The following is a 19630-nucleotide window of genomic DNA, read 5'->3' on the forward strand; positions in this document are numbered from 1 at the left end:
TGATACGCCATCCCATTTGGTTTGCGCTTATGGGACTATCATTTGTTTTTCAACAGGACAATGACCCAACACACCTCCAGGCTGTGTAAGGGCTATTTTACCAAGAAGGAGAGTGATGGAGTGCTACATCAGATGACCTGGCCTCCACAATCACCTGACCTCAACCAAATTGAGATGGTTTGGGATGAGTCAGACCGCAGTGTGAAGGAAAAGCAGCCAACAAGTGCTTAGTATATGTGGGAACTCCTTCAAGACTGTTGGAAAAGCATTCCAGGTGAAGCTGGTTGAGAGAATGCCAAGAGTGTCCAAAGCTGTCATCAAGACAAAGGGTGGCTACTTTGAAGAATATAAAATTCATTTGGATTTTTTTAAACACTTTTTGGGTTACTACATGATTCCATATGTGTTAGTTCATAGTTTTGATGTCTTCACTATTATTCTACAGTGTAAAAAAACAAGAAAAACTGTTGAATGAGTCGGTGTGTCTAAACTTTTGACCGGTACTGAATATAATGTAATTCAAGTCAGCTAAGGTCCTGATTAGCCAGTCCTGTGTAAGATGACACTGATGATGAGAAGTCTTGTGATGTTACAATATTCATGTGTGTGATACTGACACCACGTCTCAAATGTGTGATGTGAGAATTGTCCATTTCGAAAGGTACACGCTGAGTAGACAAAACATTATGAAGACCTAAATATTGATTGCCTTAAAGCCCTAAGAACAGCCTCAATTCGTTGGGGTTATGGACTCTACAAGGTGTCGAAAGCATTCCACATAGACTCCAACGCTTCACACCGCTGTGTCAAGTTGTCTGGATGTCATTTAGGTGGTGGACCATTATTGATACACACAGGAAACCCAGCAGCGTTGCAGTTCTCCTACAACAATAACCCGTTCAAAAGCATTGAAATATTTTGTCTTACCCTCTGAATTTCGCACATAGACAATCCATGTCTCAATTGTCTCAAGGCTAAAAAAAACCTTCTTTAACCTGTCTCCTCCCCTTCATCTGCACTGATAGAAGTGGATTTAACAAGTGACATCAATACTGTTCCTAATGTTTTGTCCACTCAGTGTATGTTAGAAGTTTCAGGTTTCAAACTTTATTCGCCACGTGCCCAGGATACAACAGGTGTAAAACAGTACAGGGGAATTCTTAACTTGAGAGCTCTTTCCCAACAATGCAGATGATAATAGAAAATAGAATAGAAACATGTATCCAAAAATAACATCAGTTTAAGTAGCCCATGTTAGAACACATGGCAATGACATATCTCCCCACACTAAACAGAGATAGTATGAGTGATGTTCTTGCATGGAGCACATACAGAAACGTCCGTTTCTTCCCTCCAACCCTCCCTCCTTCCTTCCTCCAACCCTCCCTCCTTCCTTCCTCTAACCCTCCCTCCTTCCTTCCTCCAACCCTCCCTCCTTCCTTCCTCCAACCCTCCCTCCTTCCTTCCTCCAACCCTCCCTCCTTCCTCCATGCTTTCATTCTCCGGACGTGAGCGACGAAAGACAACATCAATCACCTTGCAGACCTCCGCCACTTTCTCTCCCTCCATCTCTCACTCGCACCCCCCTTTCTTTCTTTCCTGGCTTTGTAATGGACAGATCTTTCCAATTACAGAGGGGAAAAGGAGGAGGATGGAGGAGGGGTGTCTGTTCGCCCACAACCCCCGACTGCTTCCACTTGACCTCCCCGCCGCCTCGTTTACCGGGAGAGACCACCGCGCCAGGAAAGCAAACAGAGATAGACATGTGCATTTTCTCTCTTAATCTTTCCTTCACTCTCTCTCTCTCTCTCTCTTTCCATTTTTCCCTACCTCTCTTTCTTAATTTTCTCTTCCGTCTCTCTCTCTCTCTTAATTTTCTCTTCCGTCTCTCTCTCTCTCTCTCTTTCCATTTTTCCCTACCTCTCTTTCTTAATTTTCTCTTCCGTCTCTCTCTCTCTCTTAATTTTCTCTTCCGTCTCTCTCTCTCTCTCTCTTTCCATTTTTCCCTACCTCTCTTTCTTAATTTTCTCTTCCGTCTCTCTCTCTCTCTTAAATTTTCTCTTCCGTCTCTCTCTCTCTCTCTCTTTCCATTTTTCCCTACCTCTCTCTCTTAATTTTCTCTTCCGTCTCTCTCTCTCTCTTAATTTTCTCTCTCTCTCTCTCTCTCTCTCTCTCTCTTAATTTTCTCTTCCGTCCCTCTCTCTCAGTCCCTGTCTCTCTATCTAATGCTGATGTCTGCATGTAGGCCACACACAACAACTGTCTGAGTCCTGCTCAACCCACTCACTAGCAGTCGCTGTGCATTGCTGCACACAGGCCCTTAGCACCATCACAATCTATCTGGTTGCTATGGGAGCACTGACCTGTGAATGGAGCCTTTTAGACTGGGTAAATCCACCCAACTGACCCGCATTTAACATGTATCTGTACCTGCAACTGCTTCAAACCCAACCTCAGTCCCGCAAGATTATTTTAGGCGTATGTGCCACAGCTGACTTGCCAGGCATGGACTCAACAATTCTGCTCCCTATAGGCAATATCAAAAAGCTAAAAAATATCCTAGGAAATAGGTTAAATCACCAGAGATTCTCACATGGCCCATTATATTAGGCTATCGGTATTGCTCTGCCACATCAGCAAATAGTCTAGAAGTAGTTTGAAGAGAGCAGATTCTGAGAGACTTGCACTTTCTCTTGCGCTACGTTTTATAGCCTGCCTTTTAGGAGTTGGACGATTTTCAGACCGAGATAAATATGGACGATCAATATTTATTTCTAACCAAATGTAGTAACCCATAGCCTGATCCTATTTAGGAAGTACATCTCCTTGGAAGGATAACGTGCCACGTGCTTCTCGGCCCGTACAGACTATAGCTACTCTATTTAATAGAGACGACACGCGCACCTGATCTCACGCGTGTGGCTACTGAGTCTGAAGCAGCAGGACTGGTGAGAGAGGAGACTTCTCTTTCTCTTGAGCTACGTTCTGCATACATGATATAGCTTATCCTTTGGGAGGATGATTTGCTGGCAGAGACAAATACATGGGTAATGGTTGGTTGAGCGCCCTGCACTTCTTTCCCTTATCAATAATGATTTACAGACATTGTAGTAAACTATAGTCTAATCATATTTGATTTAATTTCCTTGAAAAGATAACTACCACTTGGTTCTCCGTTTATGCATAGGCAGCCTACTCTATATATACATTATTTGTGGGTAACGAATGAATTAAAATGGCCAAAAATTGCCAAAAGAAAATATCTTCTCTTTGAAGAGAGCAATTTCTCAAGCAAGAATTTAGCTAGGATTGTCTGTGAGTGGTCTGAGTGGGGACGGGGAAACTGAAAACAAGCTGTTATTGTCAGAGAGGTAACTAATGTACAACATATATATAAAACACAGGACTGCACTGGGATTTTAATAACAATCATTTGGGGGTGCTTATATTTGTCCTAGTACAAACATGTACAAGTGTGTAGTAGTACTTATGTGTGAATTTGAAATGTGTTTTTTGGATATCTCAACTCCCCCTCAGAGTGAGGTCCCAGACAGGGTCTGCCTCAACAGCGAGCAATTAAGGTAAAGTGCCTCGCTCAAGGGCACATCAACAGATTGATCATGTTGTCAGCTCGGAGATTCAAACTAGTGACCTTTCGGTTACTGGCCAAACGTTCTAATCGCTAGGCTACCTGTCACCCTGGAGGCTACCTGTCACCCTAGAGGCTACCTGTCACCCTAGAGGCTACCTGTCACCCTCGAGGCTACCTGTCACCCTCGAGGCTACCTGTCACCCTGGAGGCTACCTGTCACCCTAGAGGCTACCTGTCACCCTCGAGGCTACCTGTCACCCTGGAGGCTACCTGTCACCCTAGAGGCTACCTGTCACCCTAGAGGCTACCTGTCACCCTCGAGGCTACCTGTCACCCTCGAGGCTACCTGTCACCCTAGAGGCTACCTGCTGCCCTCCGCCTGTGTGTTTGTGTCTGCATGCATGTGTATATGCGTTACCTGTCACCCTCAGTTTCTCAGTGCCGATGCTGATCTCCTTCTCGTCAGCGGAGAAGAGCACCCGCTCCCCGTCCGGACTCCTCACCTCGAACCTCTGACACTGGGCCTCCACCATCTCTGAGCCTGCGGGAGAGAAAGAGAATTAGACTTAAAAATCCCCTTTGTTGGGTCAATGTCATACAAAACACAAACACATTACAAACCATCACATATCACACCTCACCTCCATTGCAGGTGTTTACCTGAGGGCTAAGATGCAATGGTTTTTGAAGAGAGAATAAGGGCAGTTGAGAGAGAGAGAGTTCTAACTATTTGCACATCATTGTAACACAGTACATAGTCATAATGTCATTTGAAATGTGTCTCTTCCTTTGAGTGTAATGTTTACTGTTCATTTGTGACTGTTTATTTATATTTTGCTTTTTTATCTATTTCACTTGCTTCAGCAATGTAAACATATGTTCCCCATGCTAATGAAAAGCCAATTGAATTGAGAGATAGAGAGCGTGAAAGATGGTGCTCAACATAGTGTACCACTCGGTACAAACAGGTTCTTACACTGAAGTACTTGACTTAACAGCTTGTGGTTAAATGTTGCCTTTATACTGAACAATATCTATTTGAAAAGCCTTGTTTTTGAATGGCTGGTTGGTCATGGATGGTCATGTAAAACAACCTATCATGCTAGACATGCAGCCTCTGTAACTCTAACCATATGGCAGTACTGCACAGCACACAATAAGGAAACCTGACCATGTGCCCCTGTTCCATTGAAGACTTGAGGCAGAAAAGCCTTGGTCTACAACCAGAAACCATTGCTTGTCTTACATAATCAGGTCAAAGGTTAAAAAAAATACATAGCTATTAGCTATCACCTCCTCCAAATCTTTCCGACCTTCAGGGACTGATAGGAGAGGGCATTATTTGTTTGTTGCCTCTTCATCCCTCCCTCCATCCCAATCCAATCCACTCTTCCTCCTCTCTTTTCATTTGGCCTTAAGTCTTGCTAAGCTGAGGTTAAAGCCTGTATCTATTGGAGGTTTCCAGCAGGTCTACTGCTAGCTGCTCGGAGCTGTGGTCTTCAGCCATTCCATCTGTCACCTCGCATCCCAAGAGTGTCATGTCAGTCATAACAAGACTTTATTACTGGTGATCAACCTGGGATTACCTTCCATCTGATGAGGTAAAGAAAATGGCCGCTCCCTCTCTGGCCCTTAAACACGTCGGACAGTTAAAGCTATCCTGCTGTGCTGGCTGGTTTTTCACTGCTTTTTTGTTGTTGTTGTTTGTTTACTTATCAGGTTGTCTTTTTAATGTGTGTTTCTGGATTCCGAGGCTCGTTATTTCGTTGTTTAAATGGCACTTTTTTTCTGTTCTGTCTTCATTGATTCGTACTAATGAAAATAATTGTTCCAATGAGGATGAAAGGATTTGAAATAGTTTGCAATAAAGACACTGTGGGCTGTTATCCAGTGGAGATACATTTCTGATAACAATTAGTATTGGAGGCAATTATACTGTAGTCTCTTGAAATTGATCTTGAAAAATCAAACAAAGTTGGGCATCAATCTGTTCAGCAATGAAACGTGGTTTCTATTTCTTTCTTTCTGCTGGTGTCGTTTAAAAACCCATCATGTATGCAATTCAGATCCTCCTCATGTAGACTCCTAGAAGTGGTTTGCAGAGTTTGACAACTTGTTTTTCTACGAGCCCCATCTGATTAAAAGCAAAAAGGTGGAATAATGATGACGGTTGGAGATTAATAGCACCCCACTCCCGCAGATAAAGACAACCTAATTCCAATGGATGCCGATAACGACAGGAGTCCTCATTAAGAAAAGTGTTAATTTATGTGCTCATTTGATTAATCCCCACTTGACCGAATCTTACTATGATGGGTTTCTCAGGGGCCCTTATTCATATGCTGTGCCTGGCTTCTCTCCTGCTCTGCCTGCTGGCGATGGTACGGATATGATACAAGCAGACACAGAAAAGCAAAAGGGATGAGAGGAAAAGAAAGGATGCAGAAAGAGAGAGAGAGAGAGAGAGAGAGAGAGAGAGAGTTAGAGAGACAGAGAGAGCGAGAGAGACAGAGAGAGACAGAGCAAGAGACACACAGAGAGAGAGAGAGAGAGACAGAGAGAGAGAGAGACAGAGACAGAGTAAGAGACACAGAGAGAGAGAGAGACAGAGAGAGAGAGAGAGAGAGAGAGAGAGAGAGACAGAGAGACAGAGAGACAGAGAGACAGAGAGACAGAGAGAGAGAGAGAGACAGATTGGGGTGACAAACTGAGAACCAGAAATAAATAGCCGTGGCATCGCTGCAGACTACATCAAAACAACAGTGCGGTATTCAAATTAAACTCTCTCCTGCTGATGTCACTCCGTTGCTCTGTCTCCCTCTCTCTTGCTCCGGGAGAGAAGGGGAATTGCAGGCGTAGGGGGTGCGTTAAGGAAGAGGATGTTGGTGTGACGGATGTGGGGTGGCGGGCGTTACACTCCGGGGTCCGGCGACACACTTAGACGCCACGGTTGTGAATAAATTACTAGATGCTTCAAAAAACATGTAAATGCGGCAGTGACCAAGGCATCGAGTCACAGCAGGAAGCATTCACCCCCCCCCCCACCACCACCCCCCACCCCCGGCCAGGGCGCTGTTCTCTTCCATTCTACTCCGCCTCTCATTGAATTCCCACATTACTGTTTGACTTTGAGATAGAAAAGTCAAATAGTTTGACTCTGATTACATTTGCGACATGGCTACAACAGTGCTCAGCATCACCAGCGCCCGGCGTCAACAACCTCAACTCTCAACCGTCCTTCAGATCCCATAGACTTCCACTTACAGTAGATACGCTCCAAAGGTCATCAACATCTCCTCCAGTCCCCCAGATACAGCCACAGGGGAATTACTCCTAGTCACACAAGCAGAGCAACAACACCAGGAGAGAGAACAGGATTCAACAACCAGGCGTTAAACCACTGTTAATACTTGATGAACTTTCCGTGTTTTCATGCCGTGATCTCGGCGCGTTTTGTTCTCTGGCTCTGAGGTACATGACTTCAGTTTAAGAAAAACGTCGACTTAAGTGAGGTACATTTAGAATGCTCTCTTACGTTTCTGAACGTCGGCGGAAAGCCAAAAGCAGCGCTAACTGACTCTGACTGACTCCCTGACAGCTCCGTATGTCCTCACCGTCAAAAACGTCAAAACGGATGAATTTAAACATCCGCGGTATGTGGTGTAAGACAGTGATAAGTGGTTGTCTCACCAAGCTACCTTAGGATGAGCGTCACTCTGGGTAAGTGTCTGCTAAATGACCATAATAACTGCAAATGTAATATAAGAGGGGAAATGGCTGCTGGACGTCAACGAAAACACTCTAGAGCAGAGTTTACACTCACAACACTTCATGGGGTGGCTTGTTAGGGCACTTTGGAACACTTTGGAGAAGACAAGGACATTTCCACTTAGCGACAACCGGTGATAAGAAGTAGTTATATCCACGTTGACAGCAGCAGCCCACACTAAGGAGACAGTGGGTCTGGACTGGCGTCTGAAACTTCTGCTCCTCAGAAGATTAATGACAACAGGCCGTTATAAACCAGCTGCCGAGATCATTCATTGGTGCAGATTTTCCTGTGATTAGAGAAGGATGAAGGATGATCCTCTGTGGTGATATTGAACACGCAGGAAATGTCACTTGTTCAATCAGAGATGGGGTTCCAGGCAGACGTGACATTGCAGACGTGACATTGCAGACGTGACATTGCAGACGTGACATTGCAGACGTGACATTGCAGACGTGACACAGCAGACGTGACACTGCAGACGTGACACTGCAGACGTGACACTGCAGACGTGACACTGCAGACGTGACACTGCAGACGTGACACTGCAGACGTGACATTGCAGACGTGACATTGCAGACGTGACACTGCAGACGTGACATTGCAGACGTGACATTGCAGACGTGACACTGCAGACGTGACACTGCAGACGTGACACTGCAGACGTGACACTGCAGACGTGACATTGCAGACGTGACACTGCAGACGTGACATTGCAGACGTGACACTGCAGACGTGACACTGCAGACGTGACACTGCAGACGTGACACTGCAGACGTGACATTGCAGACGTGACATTGCAGACGTGACATTGCAGACGTGACACTGCAGACGTGACATTGCAGACGTGACATTGCAGACGTGACATTGCAGACGTGACATTTCACCAGCCAAAGGCTGAGTGCCACGTCAACGACTGTCAGGCAACACATTGCTATAGGATATAATGTGGTTAGTGAATATGTTCAACATCCAGGCGTCGTGAGAAAGCAGATGACTGCTTTGTAGTCAGTCAGGAACGAGGGCAGTTTGGTTGTTTGGGGAGAACCACAAAGGGGGAAGGGGCAATCCCTGTTTGGTGCCATTTTGACCTTTCAGATACAAAGTAGAGGGATGGGGGAAGAGACAAAGTCTAAAGTCATTTTTTCCTGTCAAAAATATAAAGTCTAAAGAAACAAGTTTAAGTTTTGAACTCGTCGAGTTAGTTGGTCACGGGAACTCGTCGAGCTAGCTGGTCACGGCCCCTTTGAACGAGGGCTGAGAAATGCTGAATTAATTTACTTTCAAAAGTAAACACTGAAGAAGGTGATGCAACACTGCGAAACAACGAGGTCATCGCTGGTCTCTTTTTGAAGTGCTGAAATCAGTCAGAGAGCGGAGTCTCCTGGAAGAAGACCTTTCGACTCTTTGAAGGTGCTTTTTGAAAAACTGAAGAGCCGTGGAGTCAGAAAACTGCAGCGCGCAGCACCTTTTACCCCAGGTTAGAAAAACAACACATGATTTATGGACAAACATACACAAATTATGTGTCTAAATAAGATTACACTCATTAATAAAGAGCGCGGGAGAAGAAAGGGAAAAAGTTTGGTTTCATCCGACACATTAATCAAGAGAATCTTTTCAGCCAGGGAGACGAAGGAGGCAAAGAAGAGACGCTGCTAAAAGGTGGATTTAATCACACACTCTTCATGGCTGTCTGTAAACACGGAGGCCTGCGGTGTCATCTGTACACACACATCAATAACCGGCATGACATTGATGGGAACAAAGCAAAATGAGTACTTCCTTCATAAAAATGGACAGATTCTATTCTAACACGTCCCAATATACCTATAGCAAATATGTTCTCATTGAGAATGATCTCGCGTCACAAAGCATATGCGCTGCTAGTTCATCATCTTTTATATGCCACCTGTGAAGAACAGTTGCAAACGGTCGGTAGTAGCCACAGGGAAAGACGGCCCTATGCCTGTACAGGCACAGCAGACATGATCAAATGTAGAATTCATATTCTTGTCACTGAAGCTGTCTCTTACCCAGAATGACTCAAGGGCAAGTTAGCCTTTGAGTACATACCAAATTGCTTAATAGCAAGTAAGAGCAAATACCAAAATAACAAGGAAGTAGAGCTTTCAACACCTGTTCCTATTGGACGCTAAGAATGGGTGACAGAGCGGGGATCCAATCAGAGTGCCTCATCTCTTTACCCCAAAGTCCTGTGTGTTAATCCCAGAACATCTCCGACTCCCACCCTGCCCACCCTGCCCACCCCACCCACATGATACAGCAGCTGGACAAAAAAAATGAGTGGAACGATTCCTCCGAGATAAAAGAGAAAATAATTACTGAGCAGGAGAAGATAACGGGACATAAATGAAGCCCGAAGTTTAGAAGCTCATTACAAAGTCATAGGGGAGTTTGCCAGTTTAAGGTTTGAAGTCCATTTCTTCTAGGAAACAAGGAGGGACAGGGTATAAAAGGGTATAAAAGTAGTGTTTTAGATAGAGTGTTCGGCTGGACGGTGAAAGTCACTTCTAAAATTGGCAGCGTGGCGGGTGAGAGTGATCCCTGTGACGTTTTTGTCACACTCACAGTCACATACGCCCTTATGCGCTGTCTTTCCCAAAAATGCATTTTGGCCCCCGTCGCCAGTTTTGGTCGCCTGTCTCCTGCCACGGTCGTAATGAAATCTTCCCGCAAAGTGAGAAAGCCATTTATTACCCAGAATACACTTATACAAATGAAAAGTCAATGACACACCTCAACAACAAAAAAAAGACAACAGACGTTCCCGTTCGCCCTCGCTGTCCTCCGAGCAGCTGGGCACCACGTCCAGAAAATACTCTCATGATGTTATTCTCTCCGAGGGGGAAGGAGGACACAGGACTAGGAGATTGCTGCTGTCGACTGATCCAAGGACACTTTTCAGTTTTTCTTCACTTCTGATTGTTAAGGATTTAGAGAGGCTTAGCTGATCCTAGCTCTGTGGTTAAAGGTAATTTCTACATGGAGAGGAAGACAAATAGCATTTTGGTGTCAGAAAGGGGGCCAAAAGCCTACTTTCAGTGGGCCAAGTTCACTTTTCATTTTTACGAGCCCTGATTCGGATATGGGCCATGACAGGTCCTCACTCAAATTAACGAGGTGACAGGAACAGGGAGGGAGGGAGGGAGGGAGGGAGGGAGGGGGAGGGAGGGAGGGAGGGAGGGAGGGAGGGAGGGAGGGAGGGAGGGAGGGAGGGAGGGAGGGAGGGAGGGAGGGAGGGAGGGAGGGAGGGAGGGAGGGAGGGAGGGAGGATAAAACAGAGTGCAGCACTCAAGGCTCAGTGACGGTTTTGTCTGTTCCTCTGTGCCACAGGGTAACTTCATGGCCTTTAGCAACTGGCTGAGGGAGGGTAATAAGGTGTGTGTGTGTGTGTGTGTGTGTCTGCACATGTATGTGTTTGTCTGTGTGTGAATGCATGTGCGTGTGTGTCGTTGGCTGGAGTTCCAATGCCCTAATAGCACCAAGGTGAACTGTGTTTGTGTGTCTCCTCCAAGGACCTTATGATCAGAGCACGTCGGCCGTGATTTCAAAGTGTGTCTCATAATTGACTGTAATATAATTTATCTGAGCTTATGGACAGTGGAACTTTGAAATACAGAGAGAGAGAGACAGTCAGACAGAGATAGAGAGAGAGAGAGAGAGAGAGAGAGAGAGAGAGAGAGAGAGAGAGAGAGAAAATTAAAGAGAGAGAGAGAGACAGACCCACAGAGACAGAGAGATACAGAGAGAGAGTAAATTACAGAGATAGTAAATTAGAGAGAGACAGACAGACAGACAGACAGACAGACAGACACAGAGACATACAGAGACATACAGAGAGAGAGTAAATTAGAGGGAGAGAGAGAGAGAGAGAGACCCACAGAGACAGAGAGATACAGAGAGAGAGTAAATTACAGAGAGAGTAAATTAGAGACAGACAGACAGACAGACAGACAGACAGACAGACAGACAGACAGACAGACAGACAGACACATACAAAGAGAGAGTAAATTAGAGAGAGAGAGAGAGAGAGAGGTCTGTGGATGTGGAGTAGAACTCCAAAGTACCACACTGTTCTCCTATTGGAAGATGAATGTTATCACTAGCCAGTTCACAGACGGAGAACAGGAAGAGATAGAGAAGAGAGGAGAGAGCAAGAGAGAGAGGGAAAGAGGGAGGGGGAGGAGTCAGAGGGAATGGAGGAAGATACAAATATTAGAGAGAGCGAGAGAGAGAGAGACTAACACACTAAGGTTGCCTGAGTACCACACTAAGAGACAGGGTCATACTGGTCTCACCAGGTACCCTTATCTCCTTGGACCAGAGACCACTAAGCTGATAAGTACAATGATAGCCATCTAAGAAGGTTGAGTCTCTCTCTCCTGTGGGTCCACTAGTCTGCCAGTGTTACTGCTATGTATGAGTCCCTTCCAGATACCAGTTTCTCCATTCCATTCCAGGTCAAAATCTCCCAATCAATCATGGCCATATCCAGCAGTCCAGCGGCACAGTCTCCCTCCGAAAGCCCCTTTCCTCCTGACTAGAAAGTGCGTGAGTGTCATCAACATGCTGACTCAGAGCTCCTTCAGAAACCCTTGGAATCCTTCTGGAATCTCTGACAGGAGTAGAGGAGGGAATTCTGTTCTGGACTTCCGGAACAATGCAGAACTCCCCAGAGCGATGTGTTGGAGCCAGCAAGTCAGTCAGTCAGTGAGGCACCATGCGGTGTGGCCCAGGGGGCGGGGATAGTTAACGGAAGCCCCATCATGGTCGGGTTCTCCCCAGCCCGGGGGTTTCTGAGGCCCGGCTGTCTTGGGGTTCCACTTCTTGGAACACAACTACCCAAGATGGGCTACTTTTGTTCAAGAGTCCAGGTAATCTGTGTGTGTGTTAGTGTGTGTGTGTGTGTGTGCTTGTTGTGTGTGTGTGTGGGGGGGCAGTGTGTTTGCATGTGTTTGTGTGAATGCGGGTGTGTGTGGGACGGGTGTGTGTACGTGTGTGTGTGTGGCCAGCTGGTGTCGGCGGAGGCTGACTCACCCACAGTGAGCTGTCCTGTTAGCTGACCAAGGTTGTTTCTTGCGTTCACCGTCACATTTCTGTCTGACTGCAGGATCAGAGGATTGTCCTGGAGAGAGAGAGAGAGAGAGAGAGAGAGAGAGAGAGAGAGAGAGAGAGAGAGAGAGAGAGAGAGAGCAAACCGCTAGAGCAAACGGCTACAGCAACAATGGATAATCTTCACAATAAATGTACCGGCGCTGTTCGGGGTCAAGGACGAGTCAGTCACTCATGCTGCTGCTTAATAAACCCCTAACAGGCACTTTACATGCCAAACCATACAGAATACCTCTCTTCCCCTTCCACCCCCATCTCTCTCTGTAGGGTGGCAGGGAGTCTAGTGTGTTGGGCCAGTAACCGCAAGGTTCAAATTTCCAAGCCAGAAAAGTGATGAAAATATATTGATGTGCCCTTGAGCAAGGCACTTAACTCTAAAATGCTCCAGGGGCATGTACTACTATGTCTGACCCCATATATCACTGTTATCTGTCTGGTGTATCTGACAATAACAGCGTCTGTCTGTCTGCCTGCCTGTCTGTCTGTCTGTCTGTCTGTCTGCCTGCCTGTCTGTCTGTCTGTCTGTCTGTCGTTTCTAAAACAACCACCGTACCTGATAGCAGAGTATACAACCTCACTGAGTTCCATTGAAGTCCAATGTGTTTGAAGAGACACATATCTAACAGTGCTCTGAACTGATGTTGCCCTGCAACGGTCCTCTATAAATAAGTTCATCCCTCTCCATTCCATCTGAGTACAACATGCGGTGATTGTGACTCACTCATTCCTAGAACATTTAGGCTTTGAACAGAGAGTGAATAATACACACAACAGCAGAACGCTGAGAACACTTAGTCGAAAGCTCAAAGTCAAAACTCTGTTGAAATGAGGATTGAAATGGAATATGTTTTTCATGACCTTCAACGATGAGTACGAATACATCTTCAGACTTAAAATGGAGAATTAGTGACTAAGATTGGGTTGCCGTAAATGTTGACATCATTTTCTCAGGATGACTCCATTGAGTGATTCATTAACATGAATCCCTCCCATGGCCATTGCCGGAAGCAATTTTAGAGAATCCCTATACAAAGGTACAACACAAAGGAAACCCCAGCAGTCAGTAAATAAACCCAGGTGTTTACACCAAGGAGTCATCTAAACTCTAGTGAATGGTCCTGATATGATCACTAATTCAATTGCTGCAGCACACAGTCTGTCAATACACTCCACCCTTTCGTTCAAATGCAAATGTCTCAGCCACCTTGTGAAGTCACAGGTTTATATTAAGCCAGCTAAATTGGGTAGTGCTATCTGGGATCCTTCAGACATCCATGCCCTAAACCCTAGCCTTAACCCCTACCCTTATCCCAACCCTTAACCATAACCCTTACCTAATCTTAACCTTTACTTTAACCCTGACCTTAACCCTGACCTTAACCCCTACCCTTACCCCAACCCTTACCTAATCTTAACCTTTACTTAACCCTGACCTTTTACTTAACCCTGACTTTAACCCTGACCTTAACCGTAACCATTTCAAATGTCACCGTCAATGGGGTAACGTCAGAGTTGGGACGTCCCAAGAATCCCTGATAGCATAGACCATTCTAAAAGTTGCAAAGTCAGTGGCGAGGATCCTCTGAAAAGTCAGCTAAATATTGCCCTAAAAGTTGAGAGGTGCAGCGGTTGAGGACCCAGGGTTGTGGCCTGAGACTGGCTTAGTGAGCTTGACTGCAGGTCAGAGTTCATTTGAGTCTCTGTGCAATCTGTTTGATTGGTGAAGAGCACAAACACCGTTAGAAACGCACGCACACACACACACACACACACACACACACACACACACACACACACACACACACACACACACACACGGGCTCAGGTGAAGGGATTTAGATGTCTGAAGTTCTGGCTCTTTAGAAGTGTGCCAGGTGCCGATACCTCTCTCCCAGGGCGCTCTCTTTTGTTCCTGTTAGTTCCTCCTTCCTCCACCCTCCCTATACACCCCACATACAGTACGTACATGAAATCTGGCCCTTTGTGATGAAGTCGCCTCCCAAGGTCAAGAGGAAATGTAGAAAGAGCTTTTGTAGAAGTGCTATCTATTGGAATTTTCCCTGGACCATGTGACCTGACCAGGTAAAACTACTGACCCCTCGTTACAAGCTATAAATGTAGTCGGGTAAAACTCCTGGTCCTAGCTATGAAAAACACTGAAACAAGAGACTTTGAAACGGGCACGGTGCAAAACATGACATCATCATTTGAATCTCAAAAACCAAAGAGGGGGGTTGTGGTAAGAGTCAAACAGGGTTTATTTAGAGCAGCTTGGCACCCATAGTCATAGTCTCAAACACACACCGCAGGGTGGAGTTCACTAGCGCCGTCCTGCCGCTTCGCCATCACTTAGGATAATTCATTCAAATAACTGTCTGTTCTTTGAGCCTCCGTCGTCACGGTCAGAGGAACAACTCTCACCTCGCCACTACTTGCTGATTCCAAGTCAAGGTCCAAATGCAAAGTTTCCGGACAGTGTTTTTTATACCTGCATGTGTGTAGAGGTGTGGGCCACAACACACTGTCAGGTCGATTTCTACCCGGAGACGAGGAAAGGTCATTGATTGGCCAGAGACCCCTAATCCAAGACTCGACCTGTTCCAGGCTGACTACATTGCAGATGCACGCCAGATCTAACAACGTCTGGATGGGTGTTTCACATATCAGATAACCACATCATATGATAAATCAACGTGATGCTCGACTGTCGAGGAGGTGGCACGCAACCATTGGCTGATGCAATGCAACATCTGCAATGTAGTAGGCCTGGAACACCAAGGTGACCAGTAGTCATCTTTACATACTTCTTCACTGAACCAAAATCGGTTCCATATAGAACCCATGTCAATTTAAATAAATGCATTAGGCCTTAATCTATGGATTTCACATGACTGGGCAGGGGTGCAGCCATTGGTAGGCCTGGGAGGGCATAGGCCCACCCACTGGGGAGCCAGGCTCAGCCAATCAGAATGAGTTTTTCACCATATAAGGGCTTTATTACAGACAGAAATATTCCTCAGGAAAAAAATACAAATAAAAGACTACCCACGATGCCCAGACTGAGATGAATTCATTAAATGCATTCTGAGAAGCAGGTCTCTCTCTCTATAATGAAAAACGTAGGGGAATGAATAAACTGCAGGTGACCCAATTTTTCTGTTGATTTCCCCAAATTAATATGCCGCTGTTTGGGCGTGAATTCAAATGAGAATATCCTGTTAAATTGGGAGAGAGTTGCTGATCCGATTGAGAGAGAGAGAGAGAGGGAGAGGGAGAGAGACAGATAGATTTTTCCCCCCATTCTGCCACCTGCGATTCATTATCCCCACTTTCATTGTTTTCTCCTGTTTATGACGGCGGGCCAAAACTTTAATAAATCACACCTGCTTGGCTCTAATTTTAGAATGCCGTGGACCGGCTCGGCGGTAGCATTCACCAAATCATTTCGCCTCACCTAATTGGTAAATACCCCGTTCTTGGAATTAATTATTTGCAATGGTGCGTATGATGGGATTTAGTATTGTTCTCCACACAGTTTCAATTGATAGGACTTTGCTCAGCGTGAAAACACTGGGCCCTGAATTCTTCCATGGACTCATCGCCCCGAGGCTCAGCCACTGTAGCCTACGTTCAATTGTGTGTGATTTGAAGTCACTGTGGAAAATAGCATATCCTAAATAATTACAATTAATTCTCGGTGGATTTGAGGGAAGCCTCAGAGCCCAAATGCTGATTAACAAACATATATTAATTTTTAGCTGGTAAACAGACATCCATGTAACCTTATAATCCCTCTTTCAAAGAAATAAACCTTCCAATTATTCAATCTCTTCCGCCTTCAATACTGTCCTTAAAAGGCTTTCTGATGTCGGTTGCATCTTATATTCAAAGTGTTTGTATTTTGGGCAATTACCCAGAAGCCTCTCTAGTCTAAGCCTGGGTTGGCTCTTCAAGTCCATTCATGTCCACATTCAACTTCCACTGTACTAAGAATAATTAGACAGTCAATAGATTCCCTTCACTTTGGTCGTTTGTATAGGCGGACGCACGTCAGAAAGCTGAATTTAATTAGTTGGGTAATAAGCGGAAGAGTGCAGGGTTGGATCGGTAGGGTCTTATCGGTCTTTCAGCTTTGCTGCTGTGAATAGCAATGCAGCTGGTGGAGGATAAATAAACTATCCCTCCACAGGACTCTCTGAAGACCCCGGTGTCTGAATTTAACCCTCTGAAGTGTGTGAATTTAGTAGGCGAATGAATGAGACGAAAAGAAAGAAAGTGCAACGCTTTCGGTGGCCCTCATAACGCGTTACTAGAGGGGTTAACAATCAATGGTGTTCACCAATGTGGTGTTGCTTAGGCATTCTGGACATCATTTTCAATTCTCCGCTCCCCTTTCCGACACATTATTCCATTGGCAGGTGCAGCAATAGTGTTTCCCGCTTCGATTACGTCCGCTTTCAAGAAACGAGCGCCAGGTGGGTTTTAGTGAGTCTCAGGACAAAATTGACACAACCAAAATGATTCAGTGTGTGAAAGAATGGATCCCTCGGGGGCGTACCACAACAACAGTAATGTACGTGCCTCTACATCTGCATTGCTTGCTGTTTGGGGTTTTAGGCTGGGTTTCTGTACAGCACTTTGTGTCATCGGCAGACGTAAAAAGGTCTTTATAAATACATTTGTTGATTGATATAGAGGATGGATGAGCCGGATTGGCATCGGTGTCATGTCTTATGTCCACCAGATGATATGAGTTTTGTTTTACAGGATGTAAAGCCAGTATTTTCCGTACTTGACGTTCGCTCTGTGTGTGTACTTCTGTTTGTACCTCCTCCCCGTAAAGCAACGCGCGAGTTGATAGTTTTGAACGCATGCGGTTCACAGAACGTAGCGTTGCCGACTGCTCCACTGACAATTAATGACTTCCCCCGGAAGGCAAAGAGTTTGATGCATCTGGTGGACATGAGGCATAACAGTGTGCCTCCAGGCACCATTTGTCTTTTCCCCAGCAGAGTATCTTATCGGGGCGATGGATCTGCCTTACCCCCCTCCAGGCCTGCCAAGGAGCAAATAAATCTGGCCCTGGAGAAGAAGACGCAACGCTGAGGTTCAACCTGGAGAACATTAGTTTAGGGAGCAGAAATAGTGAGTATAGTCATCACCATTCTCTGCAGCTCTACCTGACTACTTCACAGTTTGACTGTTTTACTCTGCCTGACCAGGACCTGGGTTGCAGGAGGGAAAATACAGCGACTCCTGTTCCTACCACTGACTAGCTGTGATTGTGGGATTCTCACTGTGTGTGTGTGTGCGTCCATGCGTTCGTGCCTGCGCGTGTCCGACAGCGTGTGCCTTTCACCAAGCAAACAGAATGCACAGAGAACTCCAGAACTCAGACCTGTAGTCAAGCTCCTAGCTACCTGCTAGGCTACAGGCTACAGCGATCCACCAGCCGCCCCCAATGTTTTGGTTACTGGCCCAATGCTCTACCTGCTAGGCTACAGAGCTCCACAAGCTGTCCCCAACCTTTTGGTTACTGGCCCAATGCTCTACCTGCTAGGCTACAGCGCTCCACCAGCTGTCCCCAACCTTTTGGTTACTGGCCCAATGCTCTACCTGCTAGGCTACAGCGCTCCACCAGCTGTCCCCAACCTTTTGGTTACTGGCCCAATGCTCTACCTGCTAGGCTACAGCGCTCCACAAGCTGTCCCCAACCTTTTGGTTACTGGCCCAATGCTCTACCTGCTAGGCTACAGCGCTCCACCAGCTGTCCCCAACCTTTTGGTTACTGGCCCAATGCTCTACCTGCTAGGCTACAGCGCTCCACCAGCTGTCCCCAACCTTTTGGTTACTGGCCCAATGCTCTACCTGCTAGACTACAGCGCTCCACAAGCTGTCCCCAACCTTTTGGTTACTGGCCCAATGCTCTACCTGCTAGGCTACAGCGCTCCACGAGCTTTCCCCAACCTTTTGGTTACTGGCCCAATGCTCTACCTGCTAGGCTACAGCGCTCCACCAGCTGTCCCCAACCTTTTGGTTACTGGCCCAATGCTCTACCTGCTAGGCTACAGCGCTCCACCAGCTGTCCCCAACCTTTTGGTTACTGGCCCAATGCTCTACCTGCTAGGCTACAGCGCTCCACAAGCTGTCCCCAACCTTTTGGTTACTGGCCCAATGCTCTACCTGCTAGGCTACAGGCTACAGCGCTCCACAAGCTGTCCCCAACCTTTTGGTTACTGGCCCAATGCTCTACCTGCTAGGCTACAGCCCTCCACAAGCTGTCCCCAACCTTTTGGTTACTGGCCCAATGCTCTACCTGCTAGGCTACAGCGCTCCACAAGCTGTCCCCAACCTTTTGGTTACTGGCCCAATGCTCTACCTGCTAGGCTACAGCGCTCCACCAGCTGTCCACAACCTTTTGGTTACTGGCCCAATGCTCTACCTGCTAGGCTACAGCGCTCCACAAGCTGTCCCCAACCTTTTGGTTACTGGCCCAATGCTCTACCTGCTAGGCTACAGCGCTCCACCAGCTGTCCCCAACCTTTTGGTTACTGGCCCAATGCTCTACCTGCTAGGCTACAGCGCTCCACCAGCTGTCCCCAACCTTTTGGTTACTGGCCCAATGCTCTACCTGCTAGGCTACAGCTCTCCACGAGCTGTCCCCAACCTTTTGGTTACTGGCCCAATGCTCTACCTGCTAGGCTACAGTGCTCCACAAGCTGTCCCCAACCTTTTGGTTACTGGCCCAATGCTCTACCTGCTAGGCTACAGCGCTCCACCAGCTGTCCCCAACCTTTTGGTTACTGGCCCAATGCTCTACCTGCTAGGCTACAGCGCTCCACCAGCAACCTTTGTTACTGGCCCAAACCTGCTTACAGCTCTCCACGAGCTGTCCCCAACCTTTTGGTTACTGGCCCAATGCTCTACCTGCTAGGCTACAGCGCTCCACCAGCTGTCCCCAACCTTTTGGTTACTGGCCCAATGCTCTACCTGCTAGGCACAGCGCTCCACCAGCTGTCCCCAACCTTTTGGTTACTGGCCCAATGCTCTACCTGCTAGGCTACAGCGCTCCACAAGCTGTCCCCAACCTTTTGGTTACTGGCCCAATGCTCTACCTGCTAGGCTACAGCGCT

The 19630-nt window shown here is 46.6% G+C and overlaps 1 protein-coding gene across 1 annotated transcript in view; it reads right to left on the reverse strand.

Annotated features, from left to right (window-relative positions):
• Nucleotides 1-12505, reverse strand: part of LOC135539219 (zeta-sarcoglycan-like) — an 86662-nt gene extending 74157 nt beyond the window's left edge. Inside the window, exons 1-2 of the mRNA XM_064965040.1 lie at nucleotides 12423-12505; nucleotides 4011-4133 (exon numbers count right to left, since the gene is read on the reverse strand). Of these exons, the coding sequence (XP_064821112.1) occupies nucleotides 4011-4125 (115 nt within the window). The 5' untranslated portion in view covers nucleotides 4126-4133; nucleotides 12423-12505. The remainder of the gene's footprint in view (nucleotides 1-4010; nucleotides 4134-12422) is intronic.
• Nucleotides 12506-19630: the final 7125 nt, after the last annotated feature.

Source organism: Oncorhynchus masou, unplaced genomic scaffold (genome assembly GCF_036934945.1).
Source record: "Oncorhynchus masou masou isolate Uvic2021 unplaced genomic scaffold, UVic_Omas_1.1 unplaced_scaffold_1938, whole genome shotgun sequence".
NCBI classification, from domain to species: domain Eukaryota; kingdom Metazoa; phylum Chordata; class Actinopteri; order Salmoniformes; family Salmonidae; genus Oncorhynchus; species Oncorhynchus masou.